Source organism: Magallana gigas, chromosome 9 (genome assembly GCF_963853765.1).
Source record: "Magallana gigas chromosome 9, xbMagGiga1.1, whole genome shotgun sequence".
Taxonomy (NCBI): Eukaryota; Metazoa; Mollusca; class Bivalvia; order Ostreida; family Ostreidae; genus Magallana; species Magallana gigas.
Window position 1 is genome coordinate 48032897 of NC_088861.1, and position 23123 is coordinate 48056019.

General features: G+C 35.6%; 3 protein-coding genes across 10 annotated transcripts in view; 1 reads left to right on the forward strand and 2 right to left on the reverse strand.

Annotated features, from left to right (window-relative positions):
- Nucleotides 1-3861: 3861 nt before the first annotated feature.
- On the forward strand, nt 3862-19813 carry LOC105332241 (uncharacterized). Of its 2 annotated transcripts, XM_034479505.2 has the most exons (14): nt 3865-4265; nt 7014-7127; nt 7597-7719; nt 8361-8408; nt 8679-8711; nt 9151-9273; nt 9599-9724; nt 11343-11528; nt 12590-12697; nt 12940-13059; nt 13244-13462; nt 13611-13718; nt 14332-14445; nt 18785-19813. In XM_034479505.2, the coding sequence occupies exons 1-14, from the start codon at nt 4055-4057 to the stop codon at nt 19153-19155; spliced, it is 2004 nt and encodes a 667-aa protein (XP_034335396.2). In that variant the 5' UTR covers nt 3865-4054; the 3' UTR covers nt 19156-19813. The 2 variants fall into 2 exon arrangements, with proteins under 2 accessions (XP_034335397.2, XP_034335396.2); XM_034479506.2 differs by lacking the exon at nt 14332-14445 and having other exon boundaries at nt 3862-4265.
- Nucleotides 14778-18464, reverse strand: LOC105332242 (uncharacterized). Of its 3 annotated transcripts, XM_066070998.1 has the most exons (3): nt 18334-18392; nt 17737-17933; nt 14778-17177 (listed from the first exon to the last, which is right to left on the reverse strand). In XM_066070998.1, exon 3 carries the CDS (start codon nt 16988-16990, stop codon nt 15725-15727), a length of 1266 nt encoding a protein of 421 aa, XP_065927070.1. In that variant the 5' UTR covers nt 16991-17177; nt 17737-17933; nt 18334-18392; the 3' UTR covers nt 14778-15724. The 3 variants fall into 3 exon arrangements, with proteins under 3 accessions (XP_065927070.1, XP_011433077.3, XP_011433076.3); XM_011434775.4 differs by having other exon boundaries at nt 17741-18464; XM_011434774.4 differs by having other exon boundaries at nt 17737-18464.
- A 129-nt stretch (nt 19814-19942) lies between the features above and the next one.
- LOC105331179 (transient receptor potential cation channel subfamily A member 1 homolog) overlaps nt 19943-23123 on the reverse strand; it is a 29075-nt gene continuing 25894 nt past the window's right edge. For all 5 annotated transcript variants that reach the window (XM_066070717.1, XM_066070716.1, XM_066070715.1 and 2 more), the window contains one exon: nt 19943-22906. In XM_066070717.1, the coding sequence (XP_065926789.1) occupies nt 22727-22906 (180 nt within the window). In that variant the 3' untranslated portion in view covers nt 19943-22726. The remainder of the gene's footprint in view (nt 22907-23123) is intronic.

Here is a 23123-nt window from a genome sequence, read left to right on the forward strand (position 1 = left end):
TTCCTTGGCTGCATTTTACAAAAGAACTCACGACAAAGTCGTCAATATTTTTTTCTCTTTAAATGCTCACTGAGTAACATGAGTAATGTAAAACTATTAATGTACCCAAATTTTGATTTCTATAATTATATCTTACAGTTTGTATTGTATTTAATAAATATTCATCAATTTGGACCGAAGCTGGAATGTAAATCATTGAACTGAGAGGGTGATTTTGTGTTTAAAAAAAAAATAAAGAAACAAGACTGTGAGCAGTTCCAAGAGAGAATGCGAAAATTGAAAATTAAATAAATCTATAACAATATTTTTAATTACATTGACTTTGGTTAAACTTTTACAATATGCAGTGTGCTTAGAGTCTTGGTTTGATACACATATTCATGAGGTTAATCAGTGTTTGTAAACACTCTGGGTTGTTTTCAAAACACAGTAAAGATAACCTCGCCGATAATGAACAAATTTAAATTTGGGAACTTTTGCTTTGTTTAAGGATCTTATTGTACCCGGCGACCAGCAAAACGATTCAACAGGGATTCATCTCAAACCAACCTTCCTTTACATTCAGAATATATAGGTGATAAGGTCAGCTGGTCCAATTGTTTTAACAACCTACAAATAAGTCTTATCAAACTAGAAAGAAGAGCAGATTTCATGCTATCTACCAGGGGTTGTCCAGTTCATAGGAGTACTACCTTTTTTCTGTTACGCAAACTAAACCTTACCTTATCAAACAAACAATATATCAGGATCAATTTTACGATTTTTTTATCTGTGTGTGTTTTGTGGTGTGATAAATTGGTTCCCACCTTTTGTCAACTGCTTTTTCTTATTAAATTGTATTTTATTTATGGGGGGGGGGGGGCGTGGAGGGGAGGTGGCTTTTCTCATTATGGTCTATTTTAGTTTTTGTTGTTTGGTTTTTGGGAGTTAATTTTAATTAACTCTCCTATGCAGTTACTCTGGCAAACCGAAAGTGAAACAGTGTTTGAACCTAAGCACAAATCATCACCGCTGACAAGACTAAGTTCTTCAAAATAATAGCAAAAATTCGATGTAATGTATGCTGAAATATTGTTTTTCAAGGAAACTTTGAAATAGTCAAATTTTATATACTACGAACAATTTAGATATTTTTGTAGTCTCATGTATTCCTACGCCAGAGTTAATATAGTCTCGTTCAACCAGACGCTCGGCTGCTTCTGTAAATCTGCGATAAGCTGAGAGGGGGTCTTTTGCTTGTCGGAGACAGCCAAGCGTCTAGTTAAACGAGACTATGTAGAGTTCGATATCAATAGTGCGTTGATCCATACCCTCTAAAAAAAGTTTTACTATATATTTTTAAAATAAGAATTTGAATTTAGAAAAACTATAAATATTAAGTAATACAATTAGTCAGAATAGCAAGTAAAAGGCAATCTCATTTAGTAATTGGAATCGTAATTAGTAAATACCACTAATACAATTACTTATGATTTATTTTACTCATCATTTCTGCAATTACTTAGAATTGTTTCGATAACTAATACATACTAGTATTTGAAATCTATCTTTTTTAAACATTACACAACATAATTAATATATATGGGGTTTCTCGAAATTCTTGTCGAAAAAGTTTAAAAATTCGTATTATAAAAAAGTGCGTAATTCAAATACAAACTAGAAACTAATTGCCATGCAAGATAAATTGATTTTAGAATAAATGTTAATCGATAAAATCACCGCCCGTCAGTACTTCAATACTCCGATTTTTAAGTTACTTAATTATAGAGACGACTCGTAAGTTATAGGAATGATTTGTAAGTTACAAAGGTATAGAGCCGACTTGTAAGTTATAGGAACGATTTTTAAGTTACTTAATTATAGAGACGACCTGTAAGTTATAGGAATGATTTGTAAGTTACAAAGGTATAGAGACGACTCGTAAGTTATAGGAACGATTTGTAAGTTACAAAGTTATAGAGACGACTTGTAAGTCATAGGAATGATTTGTAAGTTACAAAGATATAGAGACGACTTGTAAGTCATAGGAATGATTCGTAAATTACACAGTTATAGGGACAAATACTTTGGAGATCTTTTTTTATTTTCATACTTCAATCTTGGAACATTTGAAACAACGATAGTTTTAGAAAATAGTGCATGACTTAATTTGGACAATGTTTTAGCAGCCTTTCCCTTTTCTTAGCTGTTAAAGTTTCGCCCAGTAAGAAGGTTTGGACATATACTCCACGTGTATACGCTCTCTATTGTCCTTGCACTTTCTTACTTTATCCTGAAAAAAAATTCTGTGTATCTCAGTTAATGAGAAATTATTCAGCAGCCCCTCCCCCATTCCTTTTAACTTTTCACCCATCAACATGTATGGGACGTTTATTCCACGTGTTCGCTTTTCATTCTCACTGCACATGATTCCTTCGCCCTGAAGAAGTTCTGTGTCTCCAAGTCCCCAGATAACCCGGGCACTATATCCCTCCCAGACGGATTCCTCAGCGCGCGCGCTTCTCCCAGCAGACGATAAATGGGTCGTCTGCTTCTTTATGGAAAACAGTAGTAAAAGGTGTCGGGGAGGTGACCTTTTATCTATTTTTGGCCGCTTTAGGGACGGATTTAGCATCGTGAAATAAATTATGAGCGGTCCTGACAAAGTTTATCGCGGAACTAGGGAGAATTTGGTTTTGGTAACAAAGGTCTTGAAGTTTTTGTTTGCTTTTCCCGTTAAATGCTAAACTTGGAATCTTAAAAGAAATTGCAGCGTTAACAGTATGCATGTCACATCTCAAAAGATATGTGGTTCTTTTATTATATATGTTTCTAATATTCTCATGCAGGAATTGTTTCCTTTTTAGTGAATTTTACCATTTTGCTTGAATTCATTTTTGGAGATCAAAGTTCCTTTTCAGACAAATGCAACCAGCAATTTGATGCCCGCAACAAGATGTATGTACATTGTTATCTTTGGAAACTTTTACTTAGTTTGCCACAATAAATACACTGTATACGAAAAACCAATTAACATAAGGAGGTTATACATAGCCAAACTACCATTATAATGTTTTTTTTTTCAACTTTGCATATTTAACGTTAATAAGACCCGGTAAAGGTGTACATTTTACAGTTCCGACAATGCCTCCAGTGCTTAAATTTCCAGGACTGTCGGTCATGTCAAAAAAAAAAAAAACAAAAAAAAAAACATGACGTATGTACTCTTGGTTTGGTGTTAATTAGGTAGACTTCAGGGTTAGTATGTTAGATATTGGTCAACTCTTGCTTAACTACTAGGCTTTGTCCTTAATAAAACTTGATTTCATACAACGTGGCGTGTTTTGTTCTGTTAATAACAAGCAACTTCATTACCTTACGTTTGCATATCATTTTTTTGATTGGCACCCTTATTTATAAAAGAAATCCACAATTAGGAGCTAAATAATATTTACAGTTTAAATAACTTTTAATTATATGTCTTCTTTTTATACGTCTATAATTCGACCTATTTTTCCCTACGTTATGCACCCCTTATCAAAATCTTTTGCATTAAGTGATTACATCTGTGTAAATATTAAAATAAATGCAAGATATCAATCGTTTTTGGTTCGACGTGGACAAGTAGATAACAAAAGGGAGCCTTTTTACTGTTCAAGTTGTTTAAATATAAAGAAATGTATGAATGTCAGAGAGAGAGAGAGAGAGAGAGAGAGAGAGAGAGAGAGAGAGAGAGAGAGAGAGAGAGAATAGTACATTGTTTTCGATATGTAACAAAAGAAGTAGGAACTGCGTAGTTCAAATGTAACCAGAGATAATGACCGAGTCTTTGGGTACACTGAGATAATTCGGGTAGTCGCGGAGCCCTCTAAATGTTGGCCTCTGTGACATCTTTCTGTGAGGGGTAGACATTCCCCAGTCACCGAGTACTGATGACACAGAGAGTGGGACTTTGTTCTCAGTGCGCTATAAAAGCAGGTTCAGAGGCGGTCCGGAACATCAGTCCATCTTTGCTGTCCTCGGATTAAGTCTCACTCTTCCCTAACAAAGCTCTTCCGCAGATTGTCTCCATACAATGGCGGCGTATATGTGGCTGGTTTGTCTGTGTGTCGGTCTGGTGGCCGGACAGATGATGACGACAGACAGTGGCGTCACGGACGGTGGGATGACGGACGACGGGAGCACGGACAATCTAGCCGGTCAGACGGACGCGGTGGAGGTTCCGGACACCACGGTGGCGACAGAGGAGAACACCACTACAACCTCGACCCCAGCCCCAACTGAAGGTCAGGGTCTTTCTACTACTTACTGAATTCTCTTTATTTAATAGTTTTATTGCACGTTGGTCGTACATTGTAACTTTACCTGTTTTCAACAGTTTGGACATTTTATTTAAATGTCAATACTAGTGTCTGTTCTCACATTTGGCTCTAGTTATTGTGCATGCGGTGTTGTATTATAAAAGTAGTTCATCAACGAATAAAGGTTACTACATTTCCGGGATCAGTTCACAAATTGCTCATAAGAACTGATATTATGGCCGATAGTAATGATATGTTTGATTTGATAAGTTGAGCGCCGGTTTCTTGATATTCCATAAAAAGAAAGGTTACGCATTGTTAAAATTATCAAGCAGAAATTATTTTTTTAATCTAGAACATAAAGGAAAATTGAAGTTTTCGGAAACAAAATTCAAATGAAATACTTCAGGTATTGTTCAGTTAAAATCAAGTCGTTACACAGTGATTCAAAAAATAGAATTTAACTTCGATGAGGCTTAAGAGAGTAGACAGAGATAAGGTCTTCGTGTAAATGCGCTTTTTATTGATGCAACCTAGGAAAGATAACTCGTTTCTGTGTAAAAATAAATAAATAAATACGCAAGCGTCAAGACTTCTTTTTTCCATACCATTAGCGTATTCTAACTGTGTTTTCGAATTGCAATTAAATGGTATGAAGTTAGAGTACGTGGTCGTCAGAATTGCTTATCGAAATTTCTATCATAAAAATGTAATCAAAACTTGACTATATAGTGTATTTGCTTTACAATAATGTTTGCCATCCAAAGCATATCAGAAAAGTTACATTCAAATGTAAAATAATAAGTTACAAAGAGGTGTCACATGAATATTGTGTATTAAAACATTGAATAATTAAAAACTAATTAATAATGACCGGCTCAATTATGTTGGTCAAAGTTGATTCTTTTATGGGACCCCAAGCAAACGTTACTTGTTGCGCAAGTGATTTGCAATACTTTTTTTAAATGCATTGACAGCTTCATGTAAATCTCTAATACTGTGTGAATTTTAAATCGGAAAGTCACTTCACGTAATAGTTAATTCATTCATTTGCATTTCGGTAAGCGAATTGCCTATTACAGTCAGGTTGACTATCCACATAGATAAACTTAAGGCTGATCAATCCTTTAAAAGGAGCAATTTTATTTTCATGTGTAACCTTGCTATTTCTAGCATCAATGACACAAGTTGGCCTACATGCAAGGTTCTCTAAGTTTACAAATACTCTGTTAGGAATCAGCTGAGCCGGTCTCAATTACCGACCGCCATTCCTGCGTGACTAGTAAGCGCCGAGATAACCCGAATGACGGATGGAGATAACTCCTTTGATGTTAGGATAGCTATGTATGGTACTAGGCCAGTGGGTCTCCATTATTTACGGGAGATTTCGCTGTTGTCGGCATCCGTTTCTGGGCAGAGTGCTTTCGTCGTGCACACTTTGCAGAGTCAGCAGATCTTGGTCATGGTACGTGCACTTTTATCTGGATTAAGAGACCGACTAGACAGACGAGGGTAGAATGCTGACCCATCACCAGTCTGAATTACATCCATATCTTTAAAAAAAAAACTTGTCTTAGTCGCCGATTTTTATTTCAAAGCGTCAATGGCCGATATTTTATCAGAACGAAATTACATCGAGAGCAGTCATAATCTAGACCTGCTATCACCATTTAATAGCACCTAGGACTTAATGAAGGGAGAAGAAACATGACTGAATTCAATTAATCGGAAGGAAAATGGATCGATTTTTTAATATGGCGTTTATATGATATCAATATCAAAAGTGTTGATAACGACAAAACTGCTCAATATGTGCTAGAACAATTTTTATTTATCATTTTCATTTAAAACATATTTCTCTAAATAAAAGTAAACAAAATGGTGACAATAATTCAAAAAAGATTGTGATTACTTTGTTGGTAGGGGTAAAAGTAGTCCAATGGTTATATCGGGCATACTCTTTATATATCGATAGTACTGACTTTTTTTTTAAATAATACGTTGTCTATATGCATGCGCTGCTATTGGTAACCGTTAAGACACTATTTTATATTTACATGTACATCTACCAAATATAATTTCCTCTATTTCTTACGGAATTTTATAGTTAATTCATACCCATACTGAAATCTACACGCCCTGTTTATCGATTGGTCGAAGCCTACAGCGACCTACGAAAAATCACGGACTGCACGAAATAATCATGATGATGTCAGACTCAAAGTCTCACAGGAGACAACTTGGCTGTTTATTTAAGCGAACGTACTTGTGTATATTAACAGTAATCTAGTGAATTTTACTAACTTTTCGCAATCAATTTACAATGTATTAATTAATCAAAATAAAGATGTAAATATGAACAATAAAATGCTTTCTTATCCTGACGATTTATGCGGGTTGTGAAGGTAGCGATCATTGCAGAAAAAAAATTACATAACCCGCTAACGCCGGTTATGTATTTTTTACTGCAATGTCGCTACCTTCATATCCCGAATGAATCACCAAAGAAAGCATTTTATTATTTAAATGAAGTCATTTTTAATCTACTGGAGAGCAAAGTGAAACAACGAACAGTGAATTGCGAGACGACGTCATACATGATTCTCTTTCCCTGAAAACGTTTGGTATAATTGTCCACAGATTTTGGTGTGGTATGTTGTACTTTCAGTACTTTGATTTTGTTCCCACAGCTTGTTATGATGTACTTTCAGTACTTTAATTTTGTTCCCACAGCTTGTTATGATGTACTTGGTCGGGACTGCTTCCGGTACAAGGACACGGATTGTGTGGGACCGTTTGAGACCTGGGCCAGGGCCAACTGTAGTCTGAGATGTGGATATTGCCCGCGTAAGTCACCTTTCTTTATCGGGGGTTGGGGGGAGGGGGAGCGGGTTGATGGTCAAAGAAATAAGGTAGGTTGTAACATCATCTACGCGATTCTTTTCTCTTTTGCTTTTAATTTTTTTAATGTTTCGTTTGTTAAAGTTTTTTTTCATTAAATGCATGATTTTTTAAAAGTATACACAACTTTCGATGCTGAAAACTGAGAAAATTATCAAAATCGCAATAATAAAAAATAGCAAAATCCCTTATTCAAACAGATCACATAATATCGGTCATAACCTCTTTTCAAAAGAAACAACTGTTTGTTGGGGATCAGCGATTTTTTTCAATAATTTAGCTGTCTTTCAATGGTTAAGATATATGAAGCCGGTCTTACAAAACCGTCTGCATACAATCGTTTATTTTTACTACAACTCCCAAAAGTAGTCATTTCGGGACGAGTCATTGATATTTAAAGCATTGTGTATTACAGAGAAGCTGCCGTGTGAGGACGACCTAAACTACTGTAATGAGTTCGGTAAAGAAGTCTGCAACCAGGAGCAGTACGGACAATACATGAGGGAGCACTGTAGGAAGTTCTGTAACTTCTGTAAAGGTAAACTACTGTAGGAAGTTCTGTAACTTCTGTAAAGGTAAACTACTGTAGGAAGTTCTGTAACTTCTGTAAAGGTAAACTACTGTAGGATTAAGTTCTTTATCTGTAAAGGTAAACTACTGTAGGAAGTTCTGTAACTTCTGTAAGGGTAAACTACTGTAGGATTAAGTTCTGTAACTTCTGTTAAGGTAAACTACTGTAGGATTAAGTTCTGTAACTTCTGTTAAGGTAAACTACTGTAGGATTAAGTTCTGTAACTTCTGTAAACTACTGTAGGATTAAGTTCTGTAACTTCTGTAAAGGTAAACTACTGTAGGATTAAGTTCTGTAACTTCTGTAAAGGTAAACTACTGTAGGATTAAGTTCAATAACTTCTGTAAAGGTAAACTACTGTAGGATTAAGTCTCTAACTTTTGTAAAGGTAATCCACTGTAGAAAGTTTTGTAACTTCTGTTTAGGTAATCTACTAAGGAATTTGTATGATGGAACATCTGTTAGTTTTTTCTGTAATTTCTGCTATGTAACTTCTGTTATATATTCTGTAACGTGCTTTTTTCGATTTTTGTAAACTATTGCCATACCTTTGGTTGATTAAGCCCTCTCTTTGCTGTAAATATACCTTTGTTACATCATCTTTGTAGCTCCCACAGAGTACCTCGTATCGAGCACACTTCCGACAACCACCCCTGGTAAGTTGTCATGGTTACAAAATCCATCTAAGTGACGTCAACACGATTTTCTTGCGAGGTCACTTTTATATTGACAACGATCAGTAGTTTCGTTGTTTGGTTTTTTTTTTGTGTTTTTGTTTACCCAAAATGGATTTTCACTGATCGGTAAGCAAGAACATTATAATAAGTCATCAAATCAAAATGGACTCAATTTCTTTGCTGTTGAATTTTTTTTTTACTCACGCAATGTCATATAAGTGTTCTGTACAATTTGCTCTTTTCTTTCAGAGCCAACAACAACTACCACAGCCTATAACCCAGGTAATCGTCTCTAGCCGTTTCTATCAATTGGTCTCGTAGACACGGAAACTCAAAATTGGTTGTAGCATGTTTTTTGTAAAAGAAACTGACGAAGTCTTAATTTCGTAGTTTTTTAAATAAAAGATAACATAGGGAAAATGATAGTGTATATAGGTATAAAAAAGCTAAAACGTGTTCCGTTTTGCGTTTTAGCAAAGGTCCAAAAATATAGATAATTTTTATGCATTGTTTTCAAATAAACCGACTTTTAATTAACGTTGCTTACTACGAAACATTCATTTTTGTAATCTGTGACAGCAGTGGGATACAAAATTAATTGTTACAGTTTTTATAATCTGTGATAGTAAGTGGGGTATCTTGTTACATATTGTTACACACGTTGGTAACGTGTGATAGTAAGTGGGGTGTCATTGTTACAAATTGTTGTCTGGTGTTGTAGCTTCTGAGTGGTGTAGAGATAACTCAACGCTGAACTGCTGGTACTACCCTGACGAGAAGTGTGTAGGAGCTTACGAGGGTTGGGCCAGAGTCTACTGTCCTTATAGATGTGGATACTGTCCAAGTAATGATATCTTTTACCGTCAATGTAATAAATCGAGTAATGAAAAAAAAAACCTTACTGACAATCAGTGTGTCTGATATGCGAACAAAATACGTAGTTTAAACTGCATCTATCAATGATTATAAACGATAAGGTATTTACAAACAAAGTGGCTGTATATACATCCTTTCTTAAGAATTTCGAATTCGCGAATATAAATCCATGCTCTTTTAATTTGATATCAAATGGTGACGTAATAAAACGTCATTAAAGTTATACTCCCGTTAATTCAGAGTTTTATATCTAGCAAGTTGTAAAAATTCTAATTTAAAATAAAAATATTCAGATTTCCATCCACCCTGTGAGGACTTGGATTCCAACTGTGCCGCTTTTAGAAATGGTTCTTGTACAGACACAAGGTACCGGGCCTACATGAGAGAACACTGCAGGAGCCATTGCAATGAATGTACCTGTAAGTCAAAGAGTATTTGTTACACATCAAATTGTAAAGGCGGGAAAAACGTGAATATTTAATTTCATTAATATACATATATGCATTTAGGTAGATAAATAATCCATCAATGTTAATATAATGCAAAAATTAAGATTTTTTGGTATTTTTATACGTTAATTTAGGCTATTTTCGGTTTTTCCTTTTTCTAATGTCTGTGAACGGATACGTTTTGACGTATGAAAATTAAAGAAGATGGGGGAATAAGATGGCGCAAATGCCCATTCGGTTTAGTAGTGAATTACAATTTTGAATTTATTTTTCCCCAATGAAATCTATTCAAATATATTATAATAAAACTTTGCAAAAGCAAAATTTCTAACTATGTCAGTTTTTAATATATTTAACAAAAAATAAGAAAAAAAAAATTGTCGGAAATTTTGATTGTATCGAACCCGTAACATAAAAACCCTAGATATATAAGGTTAGCTTATGCCAGGAACTCTAACCACTGAGCCATTTCAGACACAACAAAGTGGGATTTTTAAATATTATGTGTGACTAAGGCCACGAACTACCGGACTTGTATTATTTTTTCAAAACGTTCATTTGTTGGGATACAAAATTATATTTTTAATGTATAGTGGGTCATCTCTCCACGTTTTTGTTGATTGAAATCGGTTTGTTTTCCAATAGACCTTAATTAGACTATGAGAAAAATATGGAGCACAGACCCACTCTATAAAAGAAAATGCCTTGAAGTTCTAAAAAATGACAGTATTTGCAGGTTTTGATACGTACACGCCTGTTTGAGTCAACATATTCCAAGTATTGACAAACATATAGGTTAAAAATCAATGATTCGTTAAATACATATTGTTTTCAATGATTTTAAAAAGATTCCATCAGATTTATTGATACTTTAATTTTTCAGTAGCCTGTCCGACCGCGTATGGGCATTTTACACGCCTTATCCACCCATCTTCTTTAAAAAACACTTATCGATAAAACCTTTTTGTTATGTAGTTTATTACTTTTTGCTTTTAATTAAGATAAGATACCTGTAAATTTAGAAGCAATCTGTATGTGTCCATTCTTTTAAAAAATGGATAGAAAAGTTGTACATTATCAAACATTGTCATCAGAGACAGGAACAATTTCAAATTCATTGTACGCCTACAGGAAGGCTGTTAACAAAAATAAGACAATACATTTGGCAAAAAGAAACAGATAAAAATTTAAAATGTCCATCTCGCGGTGAATAGCGCGATACAGCATGGATACATTGATTAAATAACTATACTATACGCCAATGATTGAAATTACATGTGAGTGCATAGACGGATCATTTTGTAGTGATTTTATTTGATACGGTATACAGAGTTATTTTCGCCCCGTGTAATTTTCGCCCTTTTACACTTGCGAACGCTTTCGCCCTGTCTTGAATTCGCCTAGATGCAGTTGTGTTAACAGTTAAATCATTTGCAACATAAAATTTCCTCAGTCTTAAATTCGTTCTCTGACAACAAAAGCAAAAATAGAACGGGGCGAATATTTCTCTGTATACAGTTTTAGTAATTGTTTATGATTGGCAACAAGAGAGCCTAACATTACCATGGTCTTACTTTATACACTACAGACCCTGGACAAAACCTGACGCCCATCTCCCCACCCACCCCAAACTTCATAAGCACCACCCCCGCCGCCTCCACCACTGTCAACATCCCCTCCATTGGACCCTCGGGCGGACCCCCGGCCGTGACACCCACACTCGCCACCGCTGGACCAGGGTCCTCTACCTCTCTGGCGTTGCCGACGGGAGAAGGTAAGATTTTAATTTAGTGTTTGCTGCCCTGTTGTTACGAATTTCTTAAAATGTATCCTTGACTAATTAACAATTTTTTATCGTCAATGAGTAATTAGACATGGACTCACTGATAATTAAAAATGATTAATTAGTTAATGACAAATGTGACGCGTTTGCCAGCGAGGGATACGTGTACTTTTGGTAGTTCAAAAACACTGGCTATTTTACTACGAGCAAGAGAATTATTATTCATATTAAAAGAATTCTAAGAACTTTAGAAAGGACTATATATGATAAGGGCCTAAAATGGCCCCCTAAAATGAACATCATCAATTTACTATCATTCTTTGTTTTCTTAATACAAATATGTATGTGATGTGTATACATTATATTCATTTTGGTTTAAGTGCCCACAATTTAGAAATATGACATTGTAAAGACAACCTTTTCCCGCCATTTTTGCATTTTTAGCGTAAAACAGCTTGTTTTCAAGCAGTTTTTCTTCCGAAAACATAGAGCACATTCTTGAACAAATAAAATATTTTAATCAGAGATGTATCTAGCCAAGACTAATAAGTGACAAAAAAGTTTTCCTTGTTCAAGCATGCGCTCTATATTTCCGATTCGTAAATAGATAAGAAAAATGTCAATTTTTGGCTGAGTTTGATTGAATTATAGAAATGACGTCACTTCTGACGTCATATACTGCCAGTGATTGCAAATAAATAGATGAAAAATATATTTTATATCAACTCTTCTAAAAAGTTAGTTAACATTTTATTGTACCCGAAACACTTAAAAAATGGCAAATTATGAGGGCAAAATTTAACTCTTATCATATATAGTTCTTTCACATGAAAACATTTTGGCGCGATTTTATTTTTCGTTTTTGAAATTTGGATTTAATGTAAATATGCATATGATATGCATAATACGCATATGATATTTATTGTTTTTTAGCATATCTATCATTTTCAGCGAACATTTCGTGATTTTTCCCGTAAAGTTACGCGACTGTTCTGTGTATTTGCCCTGTATTAAAAGTTCATGATAACAATGGTGGGACTGTGTTATTGCAGATTGTAAAGATGCCATGAATTGTTCGACCTATTCATCAGAATCCTGTGTTGGAGTCTTTAAAACTTGGGCCATTAAAAACTGCCCTCGTACCTGTGGCTATTGTACAGGTAAACAAGAAACAATCTACACTCTTCTTTGTCATCATCGTCCTTTGTATTGGTCATTGTATGTACTGAATTTAATGTGGCGACCAAACATCATCATGTGCGAAATAAAAATCAATGCATTATAAAAAAAAAACCATTGTTATTTTAAAACAATGAGTAAAGTTATCATAAACATCTCCATCCTCATCATCCTCATCATCATCATCAGTAATTGACAGTGACGCTGATGTTCTGTTATACAGGTACCACTGACTGTAGGGATTACGAGGAATGTAACAAGCTACCTGGCGATGTCTGTTCTAACCCGACCTACCGCCGCATCGCCGAGACCTCCTGCCGAAAGTTCTGTAAACTGTGCACAGGTGAGCTCAACAGCCCAATTCATCAGTGTAAAAGGCTTTACATGATTTATTTGCGTTGTGCATCAGCACCCACGATATTTCAACGAAAAAAACAATTACACAATTTCCCCAATTATTTGTTAATAAATTGTCTATGAATGAATGAATGAATTGATTTATCTCTTCATTTGAAATTTCATTTCAGTCGCACTAGCCCCCACCAAGCCAGTGGTCACAGGAACCACCGAGGCGATGATGGTCCCCACCAAGGCTCCAGTGTCAGAGTCCGCAACGGGGGACCAGACCGACCAAGCCACCACCGAGGCCGTCTCCATGGAGCCCAGTCAGGCGGTGTCAGAACAGCCGTCATCAGAGGTCGTATCCATGCCAACCAAACCAGCGGCGTCTGTTGCCACGACAACAAGTAAGGAGGAATACTTTGTTGTGTTTATTTATGTATGATGTGGATATACTGTAGTGTGTGTTTTTTAAGATTTGTTGAAAATTTATATCTTAAAAACTAAGTTTGTCTTTCTTTATGTTTGAATTAACCTTTGTAATTGAATTGACAGGTGGAAAAACCCACCACCCTCATCCCTCTCATGAAGCCCACACCCCCAAACCGCACGGACACGGACACACCCAGTTCACGCTGTTCCCTCCCATCCCCACGGGCGACGGTGAGTACAGTTATAAATCTTACAGTCACTTCTTTGTCCTGTGCTCTAGAGGGCTGGATGGTCGCCGCCATTGTTAGGCTATATTTACCTTCTTTATATGAAGAGCTATGTATAAAGATATAGGTAAATGTTTTAAAATTCTTAAAGCTTTAAAATTATTTGGGGTTTTTCTTGACTGAATTATAGTTCATGATCCCAAACATCATACTTAAAAGTACCAGGTACAGATCTGAGGGTTGACTTGTTGACCACCCAGCTTCTTTATGTCATCTGTGTACGCGCCAAGCTTTGTCTGAATAAATGATTACTGTAAACCACAGTCTAACTGGAACTTTTTTCATTGTAATTTACTGGTGATACACTAATTCACGGCGTATAATCCCTACAATCAAGCGTAATAGATGTATAATGTCTCTGTTAATACGATGCTCCTGGCGGCTACTGTAAACAAATATTTCATCAAGGTCAGAAATATTTGCGATGAAAAGGATCTCGCGAAACTTCGAAAATTGCTTCACACGCGAATACAGGTTGGTTTAGAGTAGATGTAAACACAAGTTATACTCCCTCCCTTTGTCTGCCTGCTCTGTACCAAGCTTTGTTCTGCTTTAAGCTTGCAAGGACAACCCCACAGCTAACTGTTCGCAGTACTCCCAGAAGTCGTGTGAGGGGGCGTATAAGGCGTGGTCCATTGTTAACTGTCCAGTCCACTGCGGATATTGTGGGGGTAAGTAGATATCAGATACCGTAGTCAGATATCGACTGAATGAAATGTTGATATCTATATTTATTTATCCACTTTAGATAAATAGATAGATAGATAGATAGATAGATAGATAGATAGATAGATAGATAGATAGATAGATAGATAGATAGATAGATAGATATAATAATTTTATTATAATTCTAATTTTGATATAATTCTGGGGGGTTTTAGGCTAAGGGTGGTAAAACGGTTGTAATATCTTTAGCTACAATCTCCAACTATACTAATATTAATCACCATCTGCATCAACTATACATTTTTTTCATTAATATATATGCTATAAAAATATAAGTCGAGTTTTTAACAAATACATTTAAAAACATGTACAGGGGGGTTGCTTTGCAACGAGCTTGGCTCTAGTTTTTCCTGCATTTGGCCTATATATCTACTGCATTTTACTACAAACAGGGTGTTAATATAAGGTCAGTTATGGCCTTACATATATAACCGCCAACACGGGACCGGCTTACACCTACAGTCTGGGTATCGACATTACCTGTGTTACCTATATGTTACCTGTGCATTACCTTTTGTTACGTATACCTACGTGTTACCTAAATGTTAAAAGGCCCGGCACATCATACCGCGTCCCCTCCCTCTCTCTTCCTGTCAATCAGAGACTGTAATGGATCACGTTACCCGGGGATGCGTCACCTACGGTAGTTGATTGTGTAACTTATGACGTCTGGTTGACAGGTGCCCGCTTCGGGTGTACTGACGTATATTAGTCAGAAATATTAAGGATGGGCGGGATTTGTGTCGAATCAATGTAACGTTCTGCGCTCTCCCAAAAACATGAACGTATTAATTTCTATATCAATACATACAAAGCAGGTTAATCACTAATCCTAACAGATATCGGACAAATTATTACGTTAATAAATTGACAAAAGATTACCTGAGGTTTTTCATTTTTATTTCATTTTTTTCTCTCTTTGTTATAAATACCTTATTTCGTTGTTATGTTGATACAAAGACCACGAAAATACATGTTTATTTCACGGTATCTAATTTCTTTTCAGTAGAGATGAGAATTGTTTTTAGGTTCTAGTTCATTGGTTTTTCCATGGAACATATATACATGTAGCATAAATAACAACCACGAAAAAGCATTGTCACTGTTGTTATGTTCCAACACCCCAATTGTTAAATTAATCATTTGAGAGGTTAAATCCATAAAGCGGCATAAACTCACAATATGTACAAGTAGGGATACGGAAATCACAGGCACTGTAGGGAGTTAATGGTTGTAGTAAAAATTAACATACATGTCATTAAATAAAGACACCAGAATTCTTTTTAAAACTTGATGAGTTCTGTCGCAGTTTTGTTGCGTCATAATATCATAGGAATGAAATGGCCGACAATTGTCATTCGGAACACACCGCCCAGATAACGCACAAAACACCCAAGGTCTCACAATGGCTTCTGTTGTGAAGTTGTTTTGTTTGATTGAAATAATGTCAGATTTAATGGTAGGCACTAATTTGAGACATCCTTCATTGTTGCCAGGCGATAAATTATTTTGCATGCGGACAATTTGAGATTCGGACAAGATTTCTTGTCTACTATCTGCTTCCTTTTCATCTTCAGTCAGTAAGATATCAAAAGTCGAAACTTTTTCCTGGTTGGTCAAAGTTTTCAGGATTTTGGACTCGGGCCACTTCCTGGGAAGATCCTTTTTCAGAACGATCTGAATTTCCTCTGTTTCAGTTTTCTGTAGAATGTTGTGCAGGGTATCGTTGTCGAGATCCGAGGCCGGGTCCAGCCAGACCACGGAGTCAAACCGCTGCAGGGCGAGATAAACTAGCACCGGTGTCCAGTAAAACACCCGGATGTCTGGCAGATTTTCCACAATTTCGCATTGACTGCAGTTCAATAGTTTGTACTTCTGCTGAAAGGTCAACCCCATGTCAAAAATTAGTAACTTTAGATTGGGGAACTTCTTTATAAGGACTTGCTCCCTACTGCGAATGAACTCCCGCACTGCCTGATAGTTAGACACAGATGTTTCTAGTAAGATGACGGGGTAGCTCCCCTCGTCGTTGTACATGCCGGGCACACCGGGGGACCTGGATACTGTCAGTCGCTGCAGTGTCTCGTGTAAGCTCTGATCCTTAGAAATATTGTTAAAGTTCTCCAGAATCTTGATAAAGTTGTCTCGGGAGAAATGCGGACAAGGTTTGCTGTCCGGTTTCTCTGACATGGTCAGCATTTCAAAATGGGCGGCCCAAGATTCGCGCGTCCCGATTTCCCAGTGGGCCTCGAAATGGAAGGAAAGTTTGTGTCCGAGAAGCGGGTGGATGTACATGAAATAAATCCACAGTCCCCCCAAGATGGAGGATATACAGCTACCCACGGCGATGTAGATCTTGTACTTGACCACCGTCTGCTTCAGTTTGGTTCTCATGGAGACAGGCTCGCTCGGTTCCTCGTCCTTGTCCTGCTGACAGTAGATCACGATCCGCCATATTATAATCCCAGTGATCACCGCGAGAATCAGCATCCTGGTTAAACAGTACTGCTCACGACGATATCAAAAATGTCCAAAGGTCTCGGTGTTAAAACGGACGCGACCTCGGGTTGGAGCTGACACTTCAATGTGCGACCTGTAGGTCTTTCCTGTCGGCCCCTTTGTTTTCTCCTCCTTTCATGTCGCTATTTTCAGTCAATTATTGATGGTTAAAAAAAGGCTGTAAATGAAAAGAACATTGCTTGATTAGAAAAAGAATACAATGCAAGTATTAATATTGAAAACCCAGACAAGAAAAAACGGACCAGAATAGCTTATATTCTCTTCTATGAGATGTTGATGTACGTTGCGACAGTGTATGTAATTTGGATTTATTTCAAAACACATTTCATTAATTTTTCTTATTTTGGTTAATAGCTTTTAATATATGAAACAAACATATGGTCGCTAAAGAATAAACATGGCGATAATTATTTTACAATTCACTCAGCTAATTAAAAGGAAGTTACAGATTTAAAAATAAAACAGAATCAAAGATAGAAAATTTATTATACTGTATATTTTCATTTGGCATTTTCTTTTTTGTTTGTTTATGCTTTGTCCATAAAAATGTTTTGATTTTAGGGATTCACGTACATAATTATATATAAACAAATAAACAAGAAAAATAGTTTGATATATATATATAACGTACGTGTATGACAGAGTCAGGACTTTAAAAAAAACCCAGTTCCCAAAAGGGAAAAAAAGTAAATAAAAGTTTACATATACAAACATACCTACCCTCCTGAGTGTGCTTCTCTGACTACTGTCTCACGGGGAAATGCTGCTTATTCGCCGGCAATCCCGTATCGCAGTCTTGTTTTGCTTGAAGGCGAATGCCGTTTCATAAAACATATATACATGTAGTTGTTGTTCGATCACCGCTGTGTATCCACGGGTTATATGGCCCCAAGTGGTCCGATAATCTCTACATCTATACATATCACTTAATTTTTCTTAATGTGCAAATGCATTGCAGTTTATAAAGGAAGAAGTGGGGCATGTTTTTGATAGATGTACATGTCTTTTTTTGCTCCAGTAGATGAGATACTTTCTGCATGTTTTAATTGGTTTTGTGATTTTTAACCGTGAAGGGGTATAGGTATTAATGCGTGTAATTGTACACATGGCTGCAATCCTAATTAAGGCTCTGCAGACATGCTATTAAATACAGAACGAATCAAACAAATGAAAGAATATAAAGTGTATTTTTTTTTTATTTTGTGTAAATTTTGGATTTAATGTTCAAATTTTATTGGCATACTTTCCTTTTTATTTTGATAAAAAAAAAAACAAAGATCAGGAGATCCAAGTTAAGTTGCCCATATATATACCTTATCTTCAGACCATGATAATTCCTGGGAATTCACATCTGCAGTTTGATCGAGTCATAAATTATAAAGGATGATAACGTGGGTTATCTGTAGCGGGTGGTCCGATTGGTGATTGGTCAAATATACACGAGTTGTAGAAAAGTTGGTGAAGATATTTCCTGGATTTTTAAAATTCTATTTATTTTTATTTATTTATTTATTTATTTTTTTTTGGGGGGGGGGGGGGGGGTAAATTGAAGACCTTTTATTAAAAAAAAGAAGACGATATTTGGTGCATTTATCATACACATGTATAAACTCTGTATTCTTCTTCGACGGAATAAATTTTGAAAACCTAACTACAATTTAATGGGTGCCATCGTTGCAAAGATTTGTAAAATAAGTACGATTGTATTTATTTTTTTAGATACTTACTTAAACTATTTATAATTTTTTTTATTTATTTGAACAGTGAAATGCGACAAAAACTTCCAGATAGCTATCCCATCATGCTGTAGCGACCTCTGTTCCTGTCCAGACACTAAACTCTCGGGAACCGTTCGGGACGCCTCAGCGAGTAACGCTCCAATGGCGAACGTCAGCGTGTACCTGCGCGATTGCCAATGCGAGGCTTTGACGACGACAGACGAGAATGGCGACTTCCTGATCAAGGGCGTGTGTGTGAAGGAGGGCGACCTTGCCAAGTTCGAGTTTCCCGGATACGCGTCCTTCCTCAGTTCTAATATTACAAACCCCAATAATGACGGCAACTTCATCGCTAATGGAGAAATGTCACCTTTAGTCGAAACTACAACAATAGCGACGTCACAAGAGGCGAAATAGAATAAAAGACTGTAGTTTATACTTTTGTTGCGAATTACACACACTGTTAAAATTGATTCATAGATAACTTTGAACGTTTATTGAAATGTGAGTTAAATTTGGTATATCGTAATGACTGAATATTTGTTCCATGCTTGCATACATTTTTCAGGAGTCATTTGGCGCCATTCTATAGCTCATCACACCTGTAACTTGCGTAAAGCATCGTTTTGATAAAACACTAGTCAATCTAAACTGTTTTCGTTCATTAATCATTTAAAAACTGATGTGATATACTTCTGATGAAAGAGATTCTTTCGAAATTTAAAATTTTGTAAAATACATGCACAAGTAAATTCAACGATATGCTTCTCATGCTTCTTGCGGACTGTGTCAAACCGACCAGTAGATGTTTTCGTTATATAGTAACCATGGTAACTGTTGTTCCTTATTTAGATGTTCAAAGTGACGCATTTGATATAGCTTTATAGTGATACACACTTACAATTTGTTGTTAATATAGTGAAGTCTTACATATCATAATTGTATATTTCTGTATAATTCCACGAGGATGTATTCGTACGCAGCCCTCGGCGGAGCTACTTGTATGTAATGCGGCCTGTTTCTTCACGTGAATAAATGTCGATCTACTTTTGTTTAATAAATGGAGGAAAAAATATCAGAAGTCTGTCTTGTCTATGAAGATTGTTCCAAAAAATTGTTTTTAAAGACAAGGTTAAATAATTTGAAGTGTAAGTAACTCCACAGTCTTCATCATATATGGTCACATAAACCAACAATACTTACATTGTATATAATAATTTTCATATTTATTAATTTATAATAAGTACACAGTAAGTATATCATTACAAAAAACACATTTATAAATTTGTAGACAGAGACAGGAATACAATACACAATTATAATCTCAATTGTAACTCCTCGGGCCTTTCCGGCAGAGCTCGAAAAAACCCGAGAAGTTACGATCGACAATAAACTAGAGGAGAAAAAAATAATTACCCAAGTTGATCTTCAAAATATCAATTAAGTATGAAATGAATGTAGAATGAACCCGAATAAATGTAGCTCTAATATATATAATGATATAAAAGTTTCACATTAGACCAGTACTTATACTGACATGTTGATTACACACATAACTCTAAGTATTAATCCAGAGTAATCCTTTAATTAATTGTCTATAATGTCAACTGTATCACCATGGAACTCTACCAACCGGGTTTTGACAACTGGTCCTGGGTTAATTATTATGGTATACGACCGCTGAAATAGGAAGCTGGTCTGTTGCTAATTAAAAGTTAAATAAATACAAGAAGTCTAGTAATTAGCTAGCCCCTTTAATTGATAGATAAATAATTGCCCGAGTTTTGTCCCTTTGATGGATAAATAATCGCCCGAGTTTTGTCCCTTTGATGGATAAATAATAGCCCGAGTTTTGTCCCTTTGATGGATAAAAAGTTGTCCGAGTTGTTCATTGGACAGATATCAGAGTTCTGTCCCTTTGACAGATAAATAGTTGTCTGAGTTTAGGCCCTTTGACAGATACAAGTTTTGTCCCTTTGACAGATGAGTAGTTGACCAAGTTTTATTCCTGTAGACATACAGCTCTGAATTTCCTTATCACAAAATAACAAGTCACTCTTGTTTAAAGGTGCAGCATATCGATATACGATCACCAAACATTCAAAAGACCCAGAAAAAAGATAAATACATCTGTTACATAACAAAGTTAAAAATCAAAGATTTCCAAACTTGATTGTTATCATTAATTTCAATTAGAAATCTTCGATGTTCAACTTTTAATTCAACTCATCCACTGCTACTACAAATAACAGAAAAATGTTAAGATGGTATGGGAAACTTCCATATTGTGACGTACTGGTTATCAAAATAAACAATAAAATCAAGACTTAGTGTAATTTTATAAACAGATTCTTCCCCAAAAAGATCACTAACAGCAAAGCACAGTGGGTTTGAGGGTTCACTTTGAATCTGTAAGTAAAGAGTTTGAACCCCGCTGGTGTTTTTAAAATTAAAGTCTTATGCCTTTCCAAATAAATTTAAAACATATTTTTGGGCTCAAAATTGTTAAATTTTAAATTTCTACACCGGTGAAAGTATTTTAATTATAATGTACTTTGATCCCCATTAATATCAAAAGATGTCCCATACCGCCATTTAAATACATGTAATAAAGCTGCACCAAACCAAAAAAAATAAATTAAAAATTAGATTATGTGTGAAAGACAAAAATAATGGAAAAGTAAGGAGTTCATATGACATAGTTACTAACCAAGGGAGAAATATTGCTGGATAGGAGGAATAGAGATCTAAAAATATCAGGACAAGTGGACACACTGTACACATGAATGGTAATGTCACACTAAATGGCAGTCACTGTTTAATGCAGAGTCAGGCTCTAATGTTCTTGGATAAAAATGCAGATTATGGGATTATTTCATAATTTTTTTTTTTTTTTTTTTTTTGGGGGGGGGGGTAGGGTAGGGGTTGGGCCTAACTTTAAACAATTGCGTGAAACAGTTACTTGGTCATATACATGCAAAAACATCAGAATAATAATGAAAAAGAAGAGAAATGTATCACAGTTTACATTTGTCATTTTATATAATATCAGTATTCTATACGTTTAAAAATAACTGTCATGTTCCGACAGTAACAACGAATCTTCACCTCAAAATAAATCAACAGTTACTATCATAATGGTTCAACAATTAAGACACATCCAAGTTGTAAAATTAGTTATAAATAATAAAAAAAAAACGATTGGGTTGAACTGAACAAAATATTTGTCACCTTCAACCTCTTCCAAGATTTGTAAAAATGATAAATTTAAACTATCAAATAAATGTACAAAAAATGTAGAATATCTATTAAATAAATTTATATCATAACACGCAGAAAAACCTGGTGCTTTTATCAGGACTGAATATCTATATGAATGCACCTCTACAGATCATTACAATCTTAGAAATAATTTATGAATCAGCCCTGAAAAAATTCAGACATGAAATTTGAAGGTATCAAAATCAACGTGAAACATGGGAAGGGGGATAAGCTTCAACCTCTGAAGCCAATAACTATTGAGCAACATCAGTGATAAAGTTCAATAATCCAAGACTGATGAAGCTTCACCACTACTGCAAATACATTGTATATTAAATAGATATATACAAAAATACCATCTATCATATAAAAATGTATAATCAAAGAAAGAGTTCTAGATAATTAGATAACAAGTCAAAATGCCTTGAAAAAAAGGTGTATTTTACTAACAGTAACAACCAGGGTTTAAATTAACACTGTACATTACCATTAACTTAAAGCCTCTGAATCTAAACACATTCTAAATATAAAGTTCCCTAAAAGTAGTTTTTTTTATCATGTTTCCTTCCTACTACACAATAACAAAGTGATTACCTCTGTATCTCAATAAACATAATTTGTGTCTTGAGAGGTTTCCTATTTTCTACAGAGTTACTATCTCAAATCCTTTGAGATGACATCTATATTTTTTTAAAGCATAATTTTCATCCTTTGAGACAATCCCTTTTTAGTCTCCATCTTGGAAATCCTCTTCCTTGTAGTCACCAACGCCCGAGTTCTCCAGTAGACACTTGAGCATGCCCTCGAGTCGGGCCGTCTGCTCACGGATGTTCTTGACCCCACCCTTCAGTTTGTTGATGTCCTTCTGCAGCTTCTCCTGGGTCTCCATCACCTTCTCTATCTCGTCCTGCAAAAGTCAAGGTCATTTTAATTGGCCAGGATCATATCTGGATATTTAGTAACAAATCAACATTTACATCTTGTTCTTTTTGAACTAAAAATTATAACATTATATGTAAAATCTGACAGAACGAGGACCTAGGAGCCACTGACAGTACTGCTGTGACTATGAGTTAGTACTGACTATGGGGAGCTAGGAGCCACTGACAGTACTGCTGTGACTA

What these genes read in the sequence shown, in the direction of transcription:
- LOC105332242 (XM_011434775.4), bottom strand. Translation starts at nt 16,990, where the DNA reads ATGCTGATTCTCGCGGTGATCACTGGGATTATAATATGGCGGATCGTG.
- LOC105332241 (XM_034479505.2), top strand. Translation starts at nt 4,055, where the DNA reads ATGGCGGCGTATATGTGGCTGGTTTGTCTGTGTGTCGGTCTGGTGGCC. An exon ending in GACCCCAGCCCCAACTGAAG is followed by an intron (nt 4,266 to 7,013) that starts GTCAGGGTCTTT and finishes TTGTTCCCACAG; the next exon opens with CTTGTTATGATGTACTTGGT. An exon ending in TAGATGTGGATACTGTCCAA is followed by an intron (nt 9,274 to 9,598) that starts GTAATGATATCT and finishes AAAAATATTCAG; the next exon opens with ATTTCCATCCACCCTGTGAG.